This window comes from Gossypium raimondii, chromosome 1 (assembly GCF_025698545.1).
Source record: "Gossypium raimondii isolate GPD5lz chromosome 1, ASM2569854v1, whole genome shotgun sequence".
NCBI lineage: Eukaryota > Viridiplantae > Streptophyta > Magnoliopsida > Malvales > Malvaceae > Gossypium > Gossypium raimondii.
Window position 1 is genome coordinate 44,118,821 of NC_068565.1, and position 15,882 is coordinate 44,134,702.

Below are 15,882 nucleotides of genomic sequence, written 5' to 3' on the forward strand. Positions count from 1 at the left end.
TGAAAAGACTTCAATTTTTTATTATTTGTAATTCTTTTATAACGTTTTGAGAACAATCAATAAACTCATATATAATATGCATTTGTTTTGTGTAAATTCTCATAAAAAAACACATATATAGTAACTCTTTTCTGCTTATTAGTTTTCACGCCTTTTATTCTATCATTTGCTTTTTATGTTGGATTATCAAAGGCATTTATAAATCATTGAAAATATTAATTTTAGATTATTTAACTATTTTCAATCGGTTATCTAAACAAGGATCATGTTACTTCGATAATAACCAATTAAATTTTTTATACAAGTGAATAAGTACATTGCAATGGGGAAAGGAGGAAATGATTTAAAAATATAGAGATTGAACCTTGAACCTCATGTCAATCAACTTAAAATATTAAATTATTAAAAAACTATTAATATAAAAATTAAATTTAATTTAATATTAAACTATTAAAATAATATTATTTTTTGAATAATTAATCTGAAATCAAATTCTTTGGTAGAGTTCCACTAGGAGTGTAACTCTTCCACTGTTCAATCACCGACGACCAACCGTTGCCAGTCGTTGGGACGCTGCTGCCACAACCACCAACATCGTCGTGTCCGGTGATGCAGGTGCGACACATTTACCACACCCTGAGTCGGTTCGGTTGCTGTCGGTTCAGTCCAGGTCAATGACAACTCGACCGGTCTGGTCTAGTCACCGGTTGGACCATCAACCTGATTTCACATACCGGGCCCGGTTTGACCAATTTTTGGGTCTAGGTCTCGGTTTTGAGCTTCCGGGCCCAGTTTACGATTTCAGGTTCAATTTTCAAGTTCAATTACCTATTGGGTTAATTGTCTGACTTGAAAATTAACTTCCAAAAATATCATATTAATTTTAATTGATTTACTTAATTTAATTTTACTTTATCAAAATAAATTTATCCAAAAATCACTTAGATTTTTCAAATTAAATTTTCAGGAAAATTTTTTAATCAAATTCTCTAGTTGAATAATTCTTGCGACCACTTAATTTAATTCCACATCGACTAAATCGACTCAATTAAATTATTCCCAAAGTCATAGAATTTTCTTCTCATTCAAATACAATTCAATCGAGCTTTTGTTGAGCTAGCGGAAGGACCAATCGGACGTATACAATTGGCTCTAGAGATTGTAATTATGTCTAGAAGCATCGTTCTGATAATTCGCAATTACTTAATCGTTGAGTCAGTTCAGAAGAAGTATTATAATTGAAAACTTTTTATTGTACTCTTTACAAAAGCAATTCATCCAACTGCTTTGTCCAATGACCTCGTCATGTGTGTGTTACCCTCATATGATATCTTTGATTCATTTGAGTTAAATCCGTTCACTCAATACAATCCTATTTTATCTCGTTGTCACCATTATGTCTTCTTAATGATTAATATGACCACTATCAAAAAATGATTATGATAAATTTATTGTTCGAGAACGAGCAACTCGTGGTCACGTTTCATATTTATCAATCCACACAATGCCAATGAGAGGATATCATTAACTCTTTAATTGAGCTATGAATTCCACTGTTGCTAGTAAAGCCATGCCATACACAAGTCATGTACCGAACATACCGGCTATGGGCTCGACCATCTTTAGAGCATAAGCCTTATATCAAAGCACATGAGTTGCATACGCATGGTTAGTGACTAACTCAGGATTTAGGAAAATCACACTATGAACGTCACAAGTGAATTAATTCACAAACAGATTTAGAATTGATTTATCTTGGGTCTAGTCAAATGTAACACCCCTAACCCGAATCCGTCTCCGGAACAGGGTTACGGAACATTACCAAAATTTACAGATCAAATAACAGACATTTCATATCATCTAGCACTCATATCAAAAGCTAATCCAAATCCATCATATTGTCCCTTATGTGAGCCCTTAAGACCCAAAATACATGTTAGAAATAAGTCAGGACTAAACCAAGTACTCAGAGAATTTTTTAGAAAACATTAAAATTTTTCAAAGGTGTAGGGGACACACACATATGTGGCCAGGCCGTGTGGACATTCGAAATAAGGACACACGGCCGTGTCCCAGCCCCTGTCCAAACTTATGAGCTCTCTGACTTGGGTCACACGGCCAATCCACACACCCGTGTGTTAGGCCGTGTGAGCATTCTGTTTTGCACTAATTAAAAGTTATAAGGGACACACGGCCGTGTCACCTGGCCATGTGTCACACACGGCTGAGACACATGCCCTTGTCTCTGCCCTTGTGGACAAAATAGGTCATTTTTCTAGCCACATTTCTCACCCAATTTGTCTTCAACCTACATCAACACTTTTGCACATCATCAAATATATAAAACTACTTAAAACAAGCCAAACTCAAGTCTTATACATAACATATCATCACCTATATCCAAGAATACATACTTACCAAATTAACCAAATACACATATAAGCATATTTATACCTAATATACCAATCCAATCCAACCATCAATATGCTTATGAATTATCCATCATTCAACCATACTAAGCACACATTAAACATGATAATGCCACATACATATACATCAAATTCAAGCCATTCAAATGGCTAATCACAACAAAATAATTGTATGCCATCATTGGCCAAATGAACCTATACATGCTATTATAACCAAAATGAATAACTATATATACCCAAATGGGCTGATGGATAGTGTGATGTAGCTCCGACCAGTTTCCAACCTTAACGAGCTTCCGACTTACTATAAAACAGGGAAGTAAAACAGAGTAAGCATTTAAGCTTAGTAATTTTGTATAACATGGAATTTAACTTACCATTTATTTCCATTTAAGGTAAGCAAACAAGATATATCCAAAGTGATTTGGCCAATAGCCTAAACACTTATCCTCATCAACCATGTTAGTCATGTATTTCATATGAATATCAAAAAACATGTATTAGCTCAACAATAATCAAATTTCCTTATACATATACTTTCCACATCATGTGTCCATATAACGTGTACAAATCATATCCATGTATTTCAAGTATACACCCATAATAATTCGTCTCGAATTCATATTGTCTCATATCAGAACTTTTCCCGTTAAATCATTTAAAATATCATTGGATACACGAGTAGTACACACGAAATGTATAAATCTGTAATCCATCAATTTATATATGGGTATGCCCATACGAGCATGTAATTGGGAAGCCCTTCTGAGTCATGTAATGGGAAGCTCATGTGAGTTGTATAATGGGAAGCTCTTACGAGCCAATTATTGGGAAGCTCATACGAGCCATAAACGAGAAGCTCAAGAGAGCCATTAATTGGAAAGCTCGTGAGAGCCAAATATCGAGAAACTCGTCAGAGCCATATAACAAGATGCTCATAAGAGCTAAATAATGAGACGCTCTTGCGAGCTATGGTGTGTCTGCAACACATGCAAGACCACAACCAATCCGAGAACCCTTAATGACATGTCATTTGTATCCACCGAATTTCCAAGGTTCAAATGAGACTTAGTACTTGTGGGATATGTGATTAATACTTATACATGGCAACTATACATTTCACATACATATCATTCAATTTAAACATATAAATATACAATTTAGTTATACGAACTTACCTCAACAAGTATACGTAGATTTGTAAGCTACTAATCTGATACTTTTTCTTTTCCTCGATCCAATTCCGTACTAGGTCTATCCGGATTTAATTAAGCAAAATAAGCTTGCTTGAACTTAAGTTTCCATGGCTAAGGTTTCCATGTTTCATTTTAGGAAAGATGATGAATATGATGAAAATTTGTTTTATTTTATTTATTTATAATCATTTTATCATTTACTTTCTAAAATTAACCTTACTAATTTACTAAATTCCAATGATGAATAATCATCCTTATCTACTAATTCCTCTAAATGGTTTGTTTTCCATATAAAGACCTCCAATTTTAAATTTCATAGCTATTTGAAACATTTAGCTACTAGAATTCAACTTTTACACTTTATGCAATTTGGTCCTTTTCATCAAATTAGACATGTAATCGGTAAAAATTCTTAATGAAATTTTTATACGATATTTTTATCATACTGTAGATCATAAAATTATATTAAAATAAATTTTCTTTCGACCTCGAATTTGTGGTCCTGAAACCATTGTTCCGATTTCACTGAATACGGGCTGTTACATCCAACGTATCATTCTACTAATGAATACATCTATATCACTACTCGTGGAGTTAGCTACCGCAATAGCCAAGACTAGCCATCTCCCTAATTGGAATTGTAGACGATATAATAATTATTCTCAATATTTGAATCAAATGTTTATTTTGATTCTTTTACGGGATTACGGAGTCATTTAGATTATCTACTAAAGTAAGTTGTCTTTCTCGCAGTGTAAATGTTTTTTATAATGCCACTTATCTTCAGTCTGAATTTTAGACAATCAATGAGCTAATATTTGATTGTTACAATTTCGCTATGCATGTAAAATATAAAAGACATAAATACAAAAGACATAATAGTTGAATGTGAAATTAACTTTATTTATTTATTTATCGTTGAAATAAATAGAAAACAGTTACATGTTTACTATAATATATGAACATTTCCCAACACCCATTAACTCTATAAATATAGAAGGTCAAAGGGCAACTATGGTGTATATCACTAGCTTATGACAAAATTTTGAGGAAGCCCATGATTTTTAGTAGGACAATACTTGGTTCATGCGAGGATGATAGTGAACCTTGTAATGCGAAAAAAAAGCTAGTTCAAAGTGATATTAGTATTGGCAAGACAAATGTTTTTAGAAGTTAGGAATTGAGACCTAAAAAAGACATATTTTATCTTGATCTAAAACGGTGATAAAATATTAAATATACTTAATAATTTTTAAAAAAAGACAATACTTTAATTTATAGGAAGGTGCTACACATAACTAGAAATCAACAATATGCTTTCTCATCATAATTTATATATAATATCTATTCGTAAATTCCTTTTAATAAAATCAATTTGTAAATTGCTTTCTCATCATAATCTAAATTGTGTGGATTAATTCGCATCCATTAATCCTTTTAAATATATCAACAAAATTAAATCTAATTATGGTTGGATTTTAAGTATAAATGTTAAATCAACCAAGGTATTAAGCGGATAATATTTTAATAAAAGATATTGAAAATAATAGAAATAAAAGTAGGGAGAAGAACAACTTTATATTATTAAATAGATTGGCAAATGCCAAATTGATGAATGGGATTAGACCAAGTCGTAGCGGACTTTAATTATTTAATTAAGTGATGTGATCTGACTGCGCAAGGCTCAAATTAGGTGGATTGAGTTTCCAAATATTATTGTCTCCAGCTTTTAATGCAAAACAGGTTTGCTTTAGGAAAAGAAGGAAAAAGCAGCATGAATCCAAATCTTTTTTGTAAACCTAGTTTTTGTTTCTAATCTTATTTTATCTTATCTATACTTACTCTACCTTTAATACTAACCTTTTTTAGTTAAATTCATTAATTCATTCAATAAATAGAATTATACAATTCAAGAAAAAAAAAAACAAATACTCATCGTAAATAGGGAAGGACAAGGTCTATCAACACAACAAAGGCTTTAGCATCAACATCAGCATCAATAGAACATTATGACACGTTGACAATTGTCTTTGTCACAACTCAAGCATGACATATCTGGAGTGATTGCATGATAAGGAAATCAACCCTGGATGGTTCAAAGCGGCGAGCAAAAATCGACAAAAGAATCAAGCATTCACCAAACTGTAGAGGATGACAACAAAATCATCCCTAAAATTACTTGTAAAACTAAGATTACATGCAAAAACAAGATGAAAAAACGTGCTATAAGAGCAGACAAAATTTTCTAAAACTGAAGACTTATTAAACAATGAAAAAATGAAAAAAAAAACATAGAAAACTTAATACAAAACGGGTCCAAATCGGCTCGTGAAATCATTTATTATTCTAAAATATTCTCAAAATAGAAATAAATTAAGAAACTGACAAAGAGCCACCCACTTTCCAAAAAAAAAAAACTTCTGGTGGCTAGTGGAGTTTTAACAAATAACAGGCATCGTCATCTATCCATAATAACTTGGGAAGACAATAAAGATACCCATAAAATAGATCTGCAAACTGAAAAAGAGAGAAAACATGTAGAGTGGATAAGAAGAAGAAAGAAAGAGAGAGTTGGTGGGAGGAGAAAAAAATGTGCGATATATATAAATCTTTTACTTCAATTTTATTGTGTTTCCTTTTCATGTTAATATATATAAGAACTTAAAATTTTAAATGTAAATATGATATATGTCTTATTATCTTAGGAAAATATAGAAATATTCTTCGTAGTCAAAATAAATAATATTATTCGAAAATATTTTAAGTTTTTCATTTTAAAATCAATAAAATATGCATCGTTATATTAATAATGTCTTTAATTTATCATCAACTAAAGATTCATTATTATTATTTATTTTATATATTTTAACTTTATTATGCACATTTTATTACCTTCGTCGGTTGTATATAGTAATAATATATTTGATTGAGTTGGTGTCACAAGTTAACTTAAAACCGACTCAAAATTGATAACAACATCAATTTAAATTTTTATTTTAATAGCGTACATATTTAGTATGCTACTATTAATTAGTTTCAAGCCGTACATTTTATTATTTAATGTATGTAATTTTAAATAGATACTTATATTCTAAACTCACACATTTAATATATGATATTTTAATCCATTGCATAAAACAATTCATATTCAATACAAAAGCATAGTAATTTCATAATGAGAAATCAGAGCGACAATAATAGGAATCCGAAAGGGATTACTTAGCCACTAAGAAAGCAATGATAAGAATTGTGCATATACGGATTCAATGATTTTCAAAATTTTAAAATTCACTTGATTTATTAAATATTAATTAAGGTTCCAGCATGCTCCAGATTCAACCATTTTCATACCATATAAATAATAAATATCACTTGATTAAATTTCAAAATAAAATAAACATCTCCAGGTATTTATCTAATTTCACATTTTCCATATATGAGTAAAGTAACAAATTTAAGCTAAAATGCTGTTTGTCTAAATGATTAAGAAAAATTGTTGTTCTCAAAAAATAGGAAACAATATTCTAGACTCATAGTACTTTATCCCAGTGTCATCCATCATTATTTTATGATAAAACCACACGACACTGTGGTAGGGAGTTTTAGTGGCCAAGTTCAAGTCGGCAAACACCAACATTGTTCCTTAACCTTCATTTTTGGGTAAACTTGCAAGTTGATATAATTTCTACTTTTTGTGTCTAATATAAGATCATTTCTATGAGATCATCCTAGTGTTTTTTTTTTTTTTTACTGAGAAATGGCAAGCAATAATACTTTTGCAAGTGCTATGACCATCAAACATCACTTCACAACGCCACTACATACGAAAATGAATGTCACTTTTACCCGGAACAAACTTTAATTTCATACATAAATAATTTGGCAAGGATTATATCGCTTCTGGGCTACAATTATTGATTCATATTAACCACAACAACGTTTTACGTCCTGCATTCTTGCGGGTATCCATTACATCTTTGATAAATATCTATTGCCACTATTAACTTTATTCAATTTAGGAGATTTTATCATTAACCGTAAGAAAACATCATGAACACAACAAATATCTTTTTGTTTTAATCCTGCGACAAGTATCACATACAACTATTTCAAATTTACGACGAATTAATCAACCAGGTCTATGAATCTATTCTAACTATCAACAAATTCCTTGAACTTCAAGCGGGATAGGGATTGTAATTCTTTCTACTTCTAGGGGTATAATGATAGATCGAGAGGCTCAACTAGAATTGATGGAGAAATTTTGTGTTATATAGGGTAATCTGTCTGATATATGAATTGTATCTTAAACTCTCCATTTGTAAAAAAAAAAAAACCCAGGTTCGCTTGGAATAAAAAAAAAAACAAAAAAATAGAATCATGGAGGTTTAATTGGTAAATCAATTCCACTCCAAATTCCTTTAACTAATGAAGATTTGGTTCTAGGTTATATTTCAGGAGAGTTTTATCAACTTGGGTTAGAGCCAACAAAAGTGAAGTAAGTACTCATGGTTCAATCAGGGAGCATATAATTTATACACTTCGCAACAAGGATTCTAATAATTTGTAAAATTTGTGAAAAATGTAGCCTAATCCGTAAGAGGAGGAGAATTATGGTAATTTGTTTTAACTCGAAACATAAATAAAGACAATGATAATATTTCTATTCTTTATTTTTTTAAACTCTACAAGCAAATTGAAAGTACCACATATGTCCTATAAGATAAAGGAAAAATAAAAATATATAAACAAACGAGACACCTTCTACATTGTTAACCACTCCACGGGTTTTATACTAAATAGTTACTCAATTATTATATAATACTTTAAAGTTATTTTTTATTAATTTTAGGATTTTAAATATAAAAGGTGTATTTTATATCATAAAAATAAATTATAAATTAAATAAAACAGAGTTGAATCTAATTCAATTTAAATAAACTTGATTTTTAACTTGTGAACCATTAATTAGGATGAATTTCTGTTTTTGTTATTTCCCAACCCTACCTCAGTGTTATTTCTAATATTACTGCAGTCTAAACAATATCAAAATTTATATTTATAATCAAAATCAAAATAAATATTTTATCAAAGTTCAAGTTTGCTCGAATCTTTATAATAGAAACCACATCAACAAAGCTGCAGATTGGTAGCTAAGCATGTAAAAAAGGAGATGTATACTGAGGGTTCGTCCACCTCCATCTTCTTTAGTTTTCATTTTGAATAAGGATGAATATCTAATTTAGTTGGTATAAAGTTAGTAGGTTTTGTTTTATTAAATTGCAAATTTAATATAATGATGTTGTTTTGACAAAAAAAGGGAGTACATAATCAATTGTTTGATTCCAGTTTTTGCTTCATTGATTTAGATTCTTCTTGGAGATTCCTTTGGTAGACTAACAGCCCTTTTAATTTGAGAGAATGATTTCCTAAATATTTCGAAACAAATTAAAGAATTATTTTAAGTAATTAAAAGTTGTAAATCATGTCTTCTTTTTTGGGTAAGACTTTCACTCCATGTCTTGGGAATATAATCCTAAAGATTCTGATCTTATTGGGTTTCCCATAGCACGTTATAATAATTAGAGTTTATATTTCACCCCAAAAGGGCCCACCTCTCCTTTTATTGGAAAACAAAAGCAGCAGATTCAGCATCCATTGTTGTCTCAGTTCCCTTTTTAACCGAATTGATTCTTCATGCTCACACACACATTAAGCCTTTGGCTGTAACAAATGTGCAAAGAGTAGCAAATGGTGATGTAAGAATAAAGACTTGGCTGCTCATTGGAGTTTATTACAACTTACAATTGTCCTTATTGTTTTGTTTTCTAAAAAAAATCTCACATGTTGAAAATGTATAAACACACATATCTAATCAAAACTCTAGTACGTGATTGGACAACGGGTGTGAAGCTAATCACCTCATGCTAATGACATTCTTACGCAGGATTAAAGAAGCTAAATTCAACACCATTATCAATAATAACAAAAAGTGAAGCCGCTATTAAAAGCCCACTTAGAGCCATCCCAAAGAGACCTAATGACCAATTTAGCCACCAATTTGGGCCGTACACCTTGGGTTTTTTTACCTTAACCCACATGAAGCATGGGTAAGCTAAGGTGACCGGCAATGTTATCCCTCCAATAAGACCAGCAAAGCTTGCTAAGAAGGGGATTGCCACTGCCGCAAAGAAGCATAGATAGCCGAACAATGCCCGGAAAATCAGTCGCAGCCACCACGGTGACGGCTCCTTCTTCTTCTTGACGTATAGAGATTCCATGTCGTCGAACGCTGGCATGCCGTAGATTTGGAATGAGCTTAGGGAACTAATTATGACGCATAAACTTGTTAATCCTAGGAGGAATTGGGATGTATCTTGACCATGGAATGCAAATAAGGCTGTTAGCATGCCCCCATCTACCGGTATCTGTCAATGACAAAAACAAAATAAACATTAATCTTGCAAAACATTGAATTGTAGTAAAGGAAAGTGTTCAAGTGTGAAAGATATTAAAAGCAGTAGTTACCATTTGACCGTAAGCCCAATAGCCAGCAATTGCAAGAGGGAATAAGCACATTGCGACAAGTGTGTAAGCTATCTTGACTCCCTTCCACATTGGCACACGCGAGGGATGTTTCTCGTCCGACGGCATGGTTGCCTGCAAGTTGGTGGTTCCAATGTAATATCATACTTCTTTTTGAATCGAAGTCCCGCAGTTTCATGGGATTGAGACAAATCCCTTGGTTGAATGTTGAAATTCAACATCTTTAGGCTCTTGTTTTCATAGGGTGTTACGTTTTGTATTGTAGAAATTAAGGCTTTAAAATCATAATTCAGCTTGCAAAGTAAAACCATTTGTTTACACTTTCAAGATAAATGTCGAAGTCAGCTGCTTCATTAAGCAAAGCTGACATCTTTTTTAAATGTGTGTGCACGTGGTCAACAAGTTTGTTCTTGTTTAAATGTTTTTTTATTTAAAATTCTCTATGTATTTGTCAAAGAGTCAAAGTTGATGTTTTTTGTATAAAAAACGTCATAAATAGCTAAGCCAAGAATTGTTTGATGAACATGAAAAATTTGAGAAGAAATTAGAGTGACTTAAAAATGAATTTGTAATATTTGAGAAGGGATAAAAATGAAATATTTCGTTGGATTTTACTTTTAAAAATATAATTAAAGCCGAATTTAATATTTTTAATTTTTTTCTATGATGGCATAAAAATTTAATTTATAATCTAAATGAAGAAACATATATTAGTAGAGTATGGGAAATTTTACCTGAATCTCAAGTATCAGATTGTGGCCTCTAAAAGCAAAAGCAATGATCCCAAGTGCATTAAGAATATCAAAAATTCTAATAACTTCAGTTCTTCCTTTCACTGGATTGTATGATACTCCAGGCATTCTTCCCTCAACCACTGAAATCACCCAAATTAGGGTGCAATACGCAATAGCTGTGATGGCTCCGACGAGCGACACACCGGCGATCGAGTTTAAATTAGGCAGCTGAGACAGAAGCACTGCAGCAGAAGTGAATATTAAGTACCACTCCGCGTTGGTAGGTGGCTGAGCGGAGCATGTTCCACCGCATACGGTATTGAAAAACAGCCTACAAGATTGGGCACCGATGATGATCAAGGTGATGCATGTTCCAGCTGATAGGTACAAGATGGGGAACAATGCAAACCATTTTGCTAACTTCTCACCTGAGTTGTTAACCATGAATGAACATTAAACAATCAGTTTCAACTTCCAAAATTCGCTAGAAAATCAAGAATTAATGTTGGGTTTATGGCTTTACCGAAAGTTGCATTGCAAAGCTGAAGATATCTGCTGTAACGCATTCCAGTTTCAGGAGATTCATGGAGGTGGACCAGTAAGTATAGGGTGTAAAGCTGCCATATGAAGGTCACAGTCAAGGTTATGATTCCCCAAGACCTGGAAACAACAAACATTGGTATAACCTGTTAACTTCATCAACCTGTTGCATATTGTAAGCACCATTAAAATTTACAAGTGTCTTTGATTGCGTACCACCCAAGGAACGTGAAAGCAACAGGGAGCACAAGGGCTTGAATACCAATCCCTGAACAGAGAGTATGAAACGCAGCGTAATAGGCATTTCCATTCCTTGACTCAGTGATGGGAAGCCAAGCATCATGAGGGTCAAGCCTGGTAAGCTTAAGAGCCCTTCTTATTGGACTTCCCAAAGGAGTAATAAAACGTGGGGTTCTAATCCTTGGGGTTGAACTTTTTGGGGTTTTGCTTGCAGGTTGTATGTGATCATCCGTGTAAAGAAGCGGTGATCGAGTAAGAGAGGGAGAATGAAGTTGGGAAGGAGGAGCCGATATCGGCGGCGTTGGTGCTGCCGAACCAGTTCTTGGTGTTGCAGGGAAGGAGCCTATTTCCTTATCACCCATTTTTATCGTCCCAAATAAGTTGTCACCTTGATCTCTCTCAAGTATGTGGTAATTTCCCCTGCTTTTCCCTCACATAGATGCACTAAAATATCTCCTATATATAGACTCCGGAACTTAGAAAACAATGTAGGGATTTTATGTAATATAAACATGGGTAATTTACTATTTGATGACGAGGGCAAGTTGATTTTAGGAGAATGGTGGTTAATATTCAAAGCCAGGAAAAAGGGGAAGACTGCAGCAGCAGCCAGCCGGGGCTCACTAGTTCAGTTTTTTCAACCCATCGACATATATCTTAACTCATACTTTACAACTGCCGGTCACTCAAAGTAGCCAACCAAAATAATTTTGGGTCAACCAGTACATACAGACGTTTACTATTATAACTTAGAACTTGATTTGGAATGAGTCCTTATAGATAAACATTAATAAAAAAACAAATGTTTTCAAAGTAAAACACTTGCCTTGTTGAATAAATGTTAAAAAAATAACCTTTTAATATTCTCGTCATCTAAATTTATTTAATAGCCATGCTTTTCAGATCATTCAAGAAAATGGAGGACAGTCAAATACAATATTGCGACCGACTTCGCCTAGTTTCATACTTGCATCAAGTTTAGCAATCGGGTTTTACGAATTTTAATTTATCCAAATATGATCCTCGTAATTTATAAAGACCACCAAAATTTGATAAATAAAATCATAATTAAACCAGCAAAGTTGTAAATTGAATTAGTGGGGGTCCTTGTATATATATAAGACGCTTTTGTATTATCGTATGCAATATAAAATGTAATAAATCTTGTTTGGGTATCATTAGGGTACCTATTTTGCAAACTGATACCTACATAGATTTATCAAATATAAATTCATAAAGGTGTGGTAATTGTAAACTTGTAGTCAATATTGGGAGTTATCCCCAATTTCCTGGTGTTTTCAGAATAAGTAAACAATCTAAAGATGGCATTTTGAACGAAATATATAAAATGTCAAAATATCCTGTTTTATATTCTAATAAAGTGGGCTACCTATTAATATAATAAAAAACAGTTTGAACGTCTGGCAATTGGATCAAATGCTCAATTTTTATTTATATTTATATTTTTTTCAATTATAATGTTTGAATTTACATGTTCAAACTTCAAAGCCCAGACTAATGATTTAATTAGCGGAAGAAACGGGCAAAAAATCAAAAAAAGATTGAAACCACGGAGTCAACTCCATCTCCTCCCAATAAGCCAACCTGTACAAGGCCTAATGGTCTAATTCTTCTTTTAGTCCCTATACTCTTTACACATTTTGAATTTAATTGTTCTACTTTAATTTTCAAATTGGATTATGTGGCATAGTTTCACCTTACTTCTATGAAGAATCCTAACAAAGAATTTTATAACCCCGGATTCAAAATTGAAAATCTTTACAATCTTACATAACATTTTTATTTGTTCATTAGGCCTTCCACGTATGTAATATTGGTAATGTGAACAATTTTTTTCTTGGATTTTGAAAAAGTCACACAATCCAATTTAAGAAAGGTATATTGACAGTGTTATGAATGGACTTCAGTTATCATACCAAAATAGTGAAGGAACTAATTACTAGAGGGGGAAAATTTTAAATGTGTAAAGCGTTAGTGATTCCGGTCGTAATATTTCTATTAACTCATTTCCTATAATGATGAATCTCAAAATTATATATAAACTTTGATTTAATGTGTAATTTGATGCATATACTTTGATTTGGTGTAATTATACATACAATACTATGGTTGTGGTTCAAATATATACATGAAACTTTAATTTCATACACATTTAAAGAAATAAATACATCAATTTATTTTTAGATTAGATAAATATAATTATATATTTGTGTGTGCAATATATAAACATAAAATAATAATTGTGTTAATAATTTGTGAGAATTAGATCAAATCAAAACTTCATGTATAAAATTGCACGTTAAAACAAAGTCGATATCCCATAGTCAAGAATTTAGGTTTGGTAATGAAAAATGAGAATAATAAAAAAAAATTGAAAAATGATAAAAGAGTTCATATGTTGGTTTCCGCTGCCTTAGTTTGAACCCACCAATTCAGATCACAAGATAGTTACTTTAATGAAGATTATATTGCAAAAAGCACGTTGCAACTATTTTAATCATGTATAATAGGAAGGGATGAAACCCCAAATTTATCCATGCTTTTATTTTAAATTTCAAGTATTAGACAGATGCAGGTGGGTGAGTTTCTACTAAGTGACCACTGTTAGTAAATTTATGTGAGAATGATATGTCTAAACCTGCTATTTTGAGGTAAGTTTATGAAGATGGCTTCTGGAAACTAATTCAGGCATGTGCATGACAAAATCAGGGATTGAGGAATTAAAATATTATATGGTTCAACACAAGAATTGATCATCATCATGGGGATCTGAAACAATAATCAGAGCAGATTAGATTCGAATTTCAATGTCTATCTGCTCTTATTTCTTATGTTCTTTATTTTTGAATCACTAATCATTTCCCCCACAATATTGTTTCTCTGCTTTATACTTTGTTCAAAAGCCTGAAGTAGAATACGCAATCTCGGGTCAATAATGGGATACTGTTTGAATTTTGAAAAGCTGGAATGCTTACATACAAGCGATATGTTAGACTTGCTTGTGGAAATTTCAAAACCCGAACGACAAATAATATAATATTAATTAATATTTAAGTATATCAATGATGGTTATTATCAGTTGGTGGGGAATGAGACCTATACAGCATCGAATGTTGTGGGGTAAAGTAGAAATATACATGAGAGAAAGAATGATTCATCCACTTTCTTCTATGCAACTAGTTGCTCCATGTTCTTACAGGAGAATGAGACCACGTAATTCTTGAATACTGCGTCAGATATCATAGTTCAACTGATTAGTAGGTAGCTCTAATCCCTGTTTAGACATCTTCAGTAGCTGTAGAAGAATGTTATTGTTGAGATATGGCAAGGGAATTGCAAAATTCTTCTAGATGAGGTAATTCTTTTTTCTTTTTGTTGCAGACACCTTCTGCAACTTCTTTGCTACTTTAGTGATCATGCTTCGTTACTCTGCCTATGCAAAGACTATGAGGCTTTTCTAATACGCCTTCATTAATTACACAATCATTTACATTTTTCGAGTGTAAGTTGTTCAGTATCACCAAACAATGAAGACTAGTTACCCGAACAATGTTGAATCGCAGGGCAACATTAGAGGAGCTTGACTTGTTAAACCAAATTCTTCCTCAGTTTTAAGAGGTAGACAAATATGTTATCGCAGGGCAAGCGTACAGTTGGTTACTACTATTTTTCTAGGAGTCTAGAAAATGTCATGCATAGCATTGAATTTGATATAAAGTGAGTCTCAATGGTTGCTCCTTCTACTCTACAACTAAATATGTTATGTCAGTTATAACTTATGTGTTGAAAAATTCGTGGTCAATATCTACCTCCTCAATAAATACCTTGAAAAAAAAACCAAACCTATGTGTTGAAATTCTTGGTAGGATTTTGGCATATGTTACCATTTATAATAATATTTTTATGGTAACAACGATCCTTCAATTGTACAAGAATCCTAGCCTTATGTTCTGTTTCAGTACCCAGAAACAATTTGCTGTTCTCATTTGATCATCCTTGAAGATAGATGAACAGTAATTGTACCTACTATATGATTCATTTGGATGACTGGCGAGATCCTCCTGATGCACTATCAATCTACAATTTTGTCACTAAACCCTTTTCACTGACCATCCGAATGAAGCAATAATCGATTAAAGTTTATTAATGTTAGTTAAAACCAACAGACCTGATGGT

At 32.3% G+C, this 15,882-nt stretch overlaps 1 protein-coding gene across 1 annotated transcript; it reads right to left on the reverse strand.

The window, feature by feature from the left end:
• Positions 1-9,383: 9,383 nt before the first annotated feature.
• Positions 9,384-12,130, reverse strand: LOC105785959 (lysine histidine transporter-like 8). The gene is made up of 5 exons (XM_012612173.2): positions 11,662-12,130; positions 11,429-11,565; positions 10,906-11,333; positions 10,154-10,285; positions 9,384-10,053 (listed from the first exon to the last, which is right to left on the reverse strand). The coding sequence occupies exons 1-5, from the start codon at positions 12,045-12,047 to the stop codon at positions 9,565-9,567; spliced, it is 1,572 nt and encodes a 523-aa protein (XP_012467627.1). The 5' UTR covers positions 12,048-12,130; the 3' UTR covers positions 9,384-9,564.
• Between the last annotated feature and the right edge of the window lie 3,752 nt (positions 12,131-15,882).

Excerpts from the sequence above, each read along its gene's own strand:
- LOC105785959 (XM_012612173.2), bottom strand. The coding sequence starts at position 12,047 with ATGGGTGATAAGGAAATAGGCTCCTTCCCTGCAACACCAAGAACTGGT. Across the intron at positions 10,286-10,905 it reads ATCTGATACTTGAGATTCAG|GCAACCATGCCGTCGGACGA; the intron begins GTAAAATTTCCC and ends ACCAACTTGCAG. Across the intron at positions 10,054-10,153 it reads ATTGGGCTTACGGTCAAATG|ATACCGGTAGATGGGGGCAT; the intron begins GTAACTACTGCT and ends TGTCATTGACAG.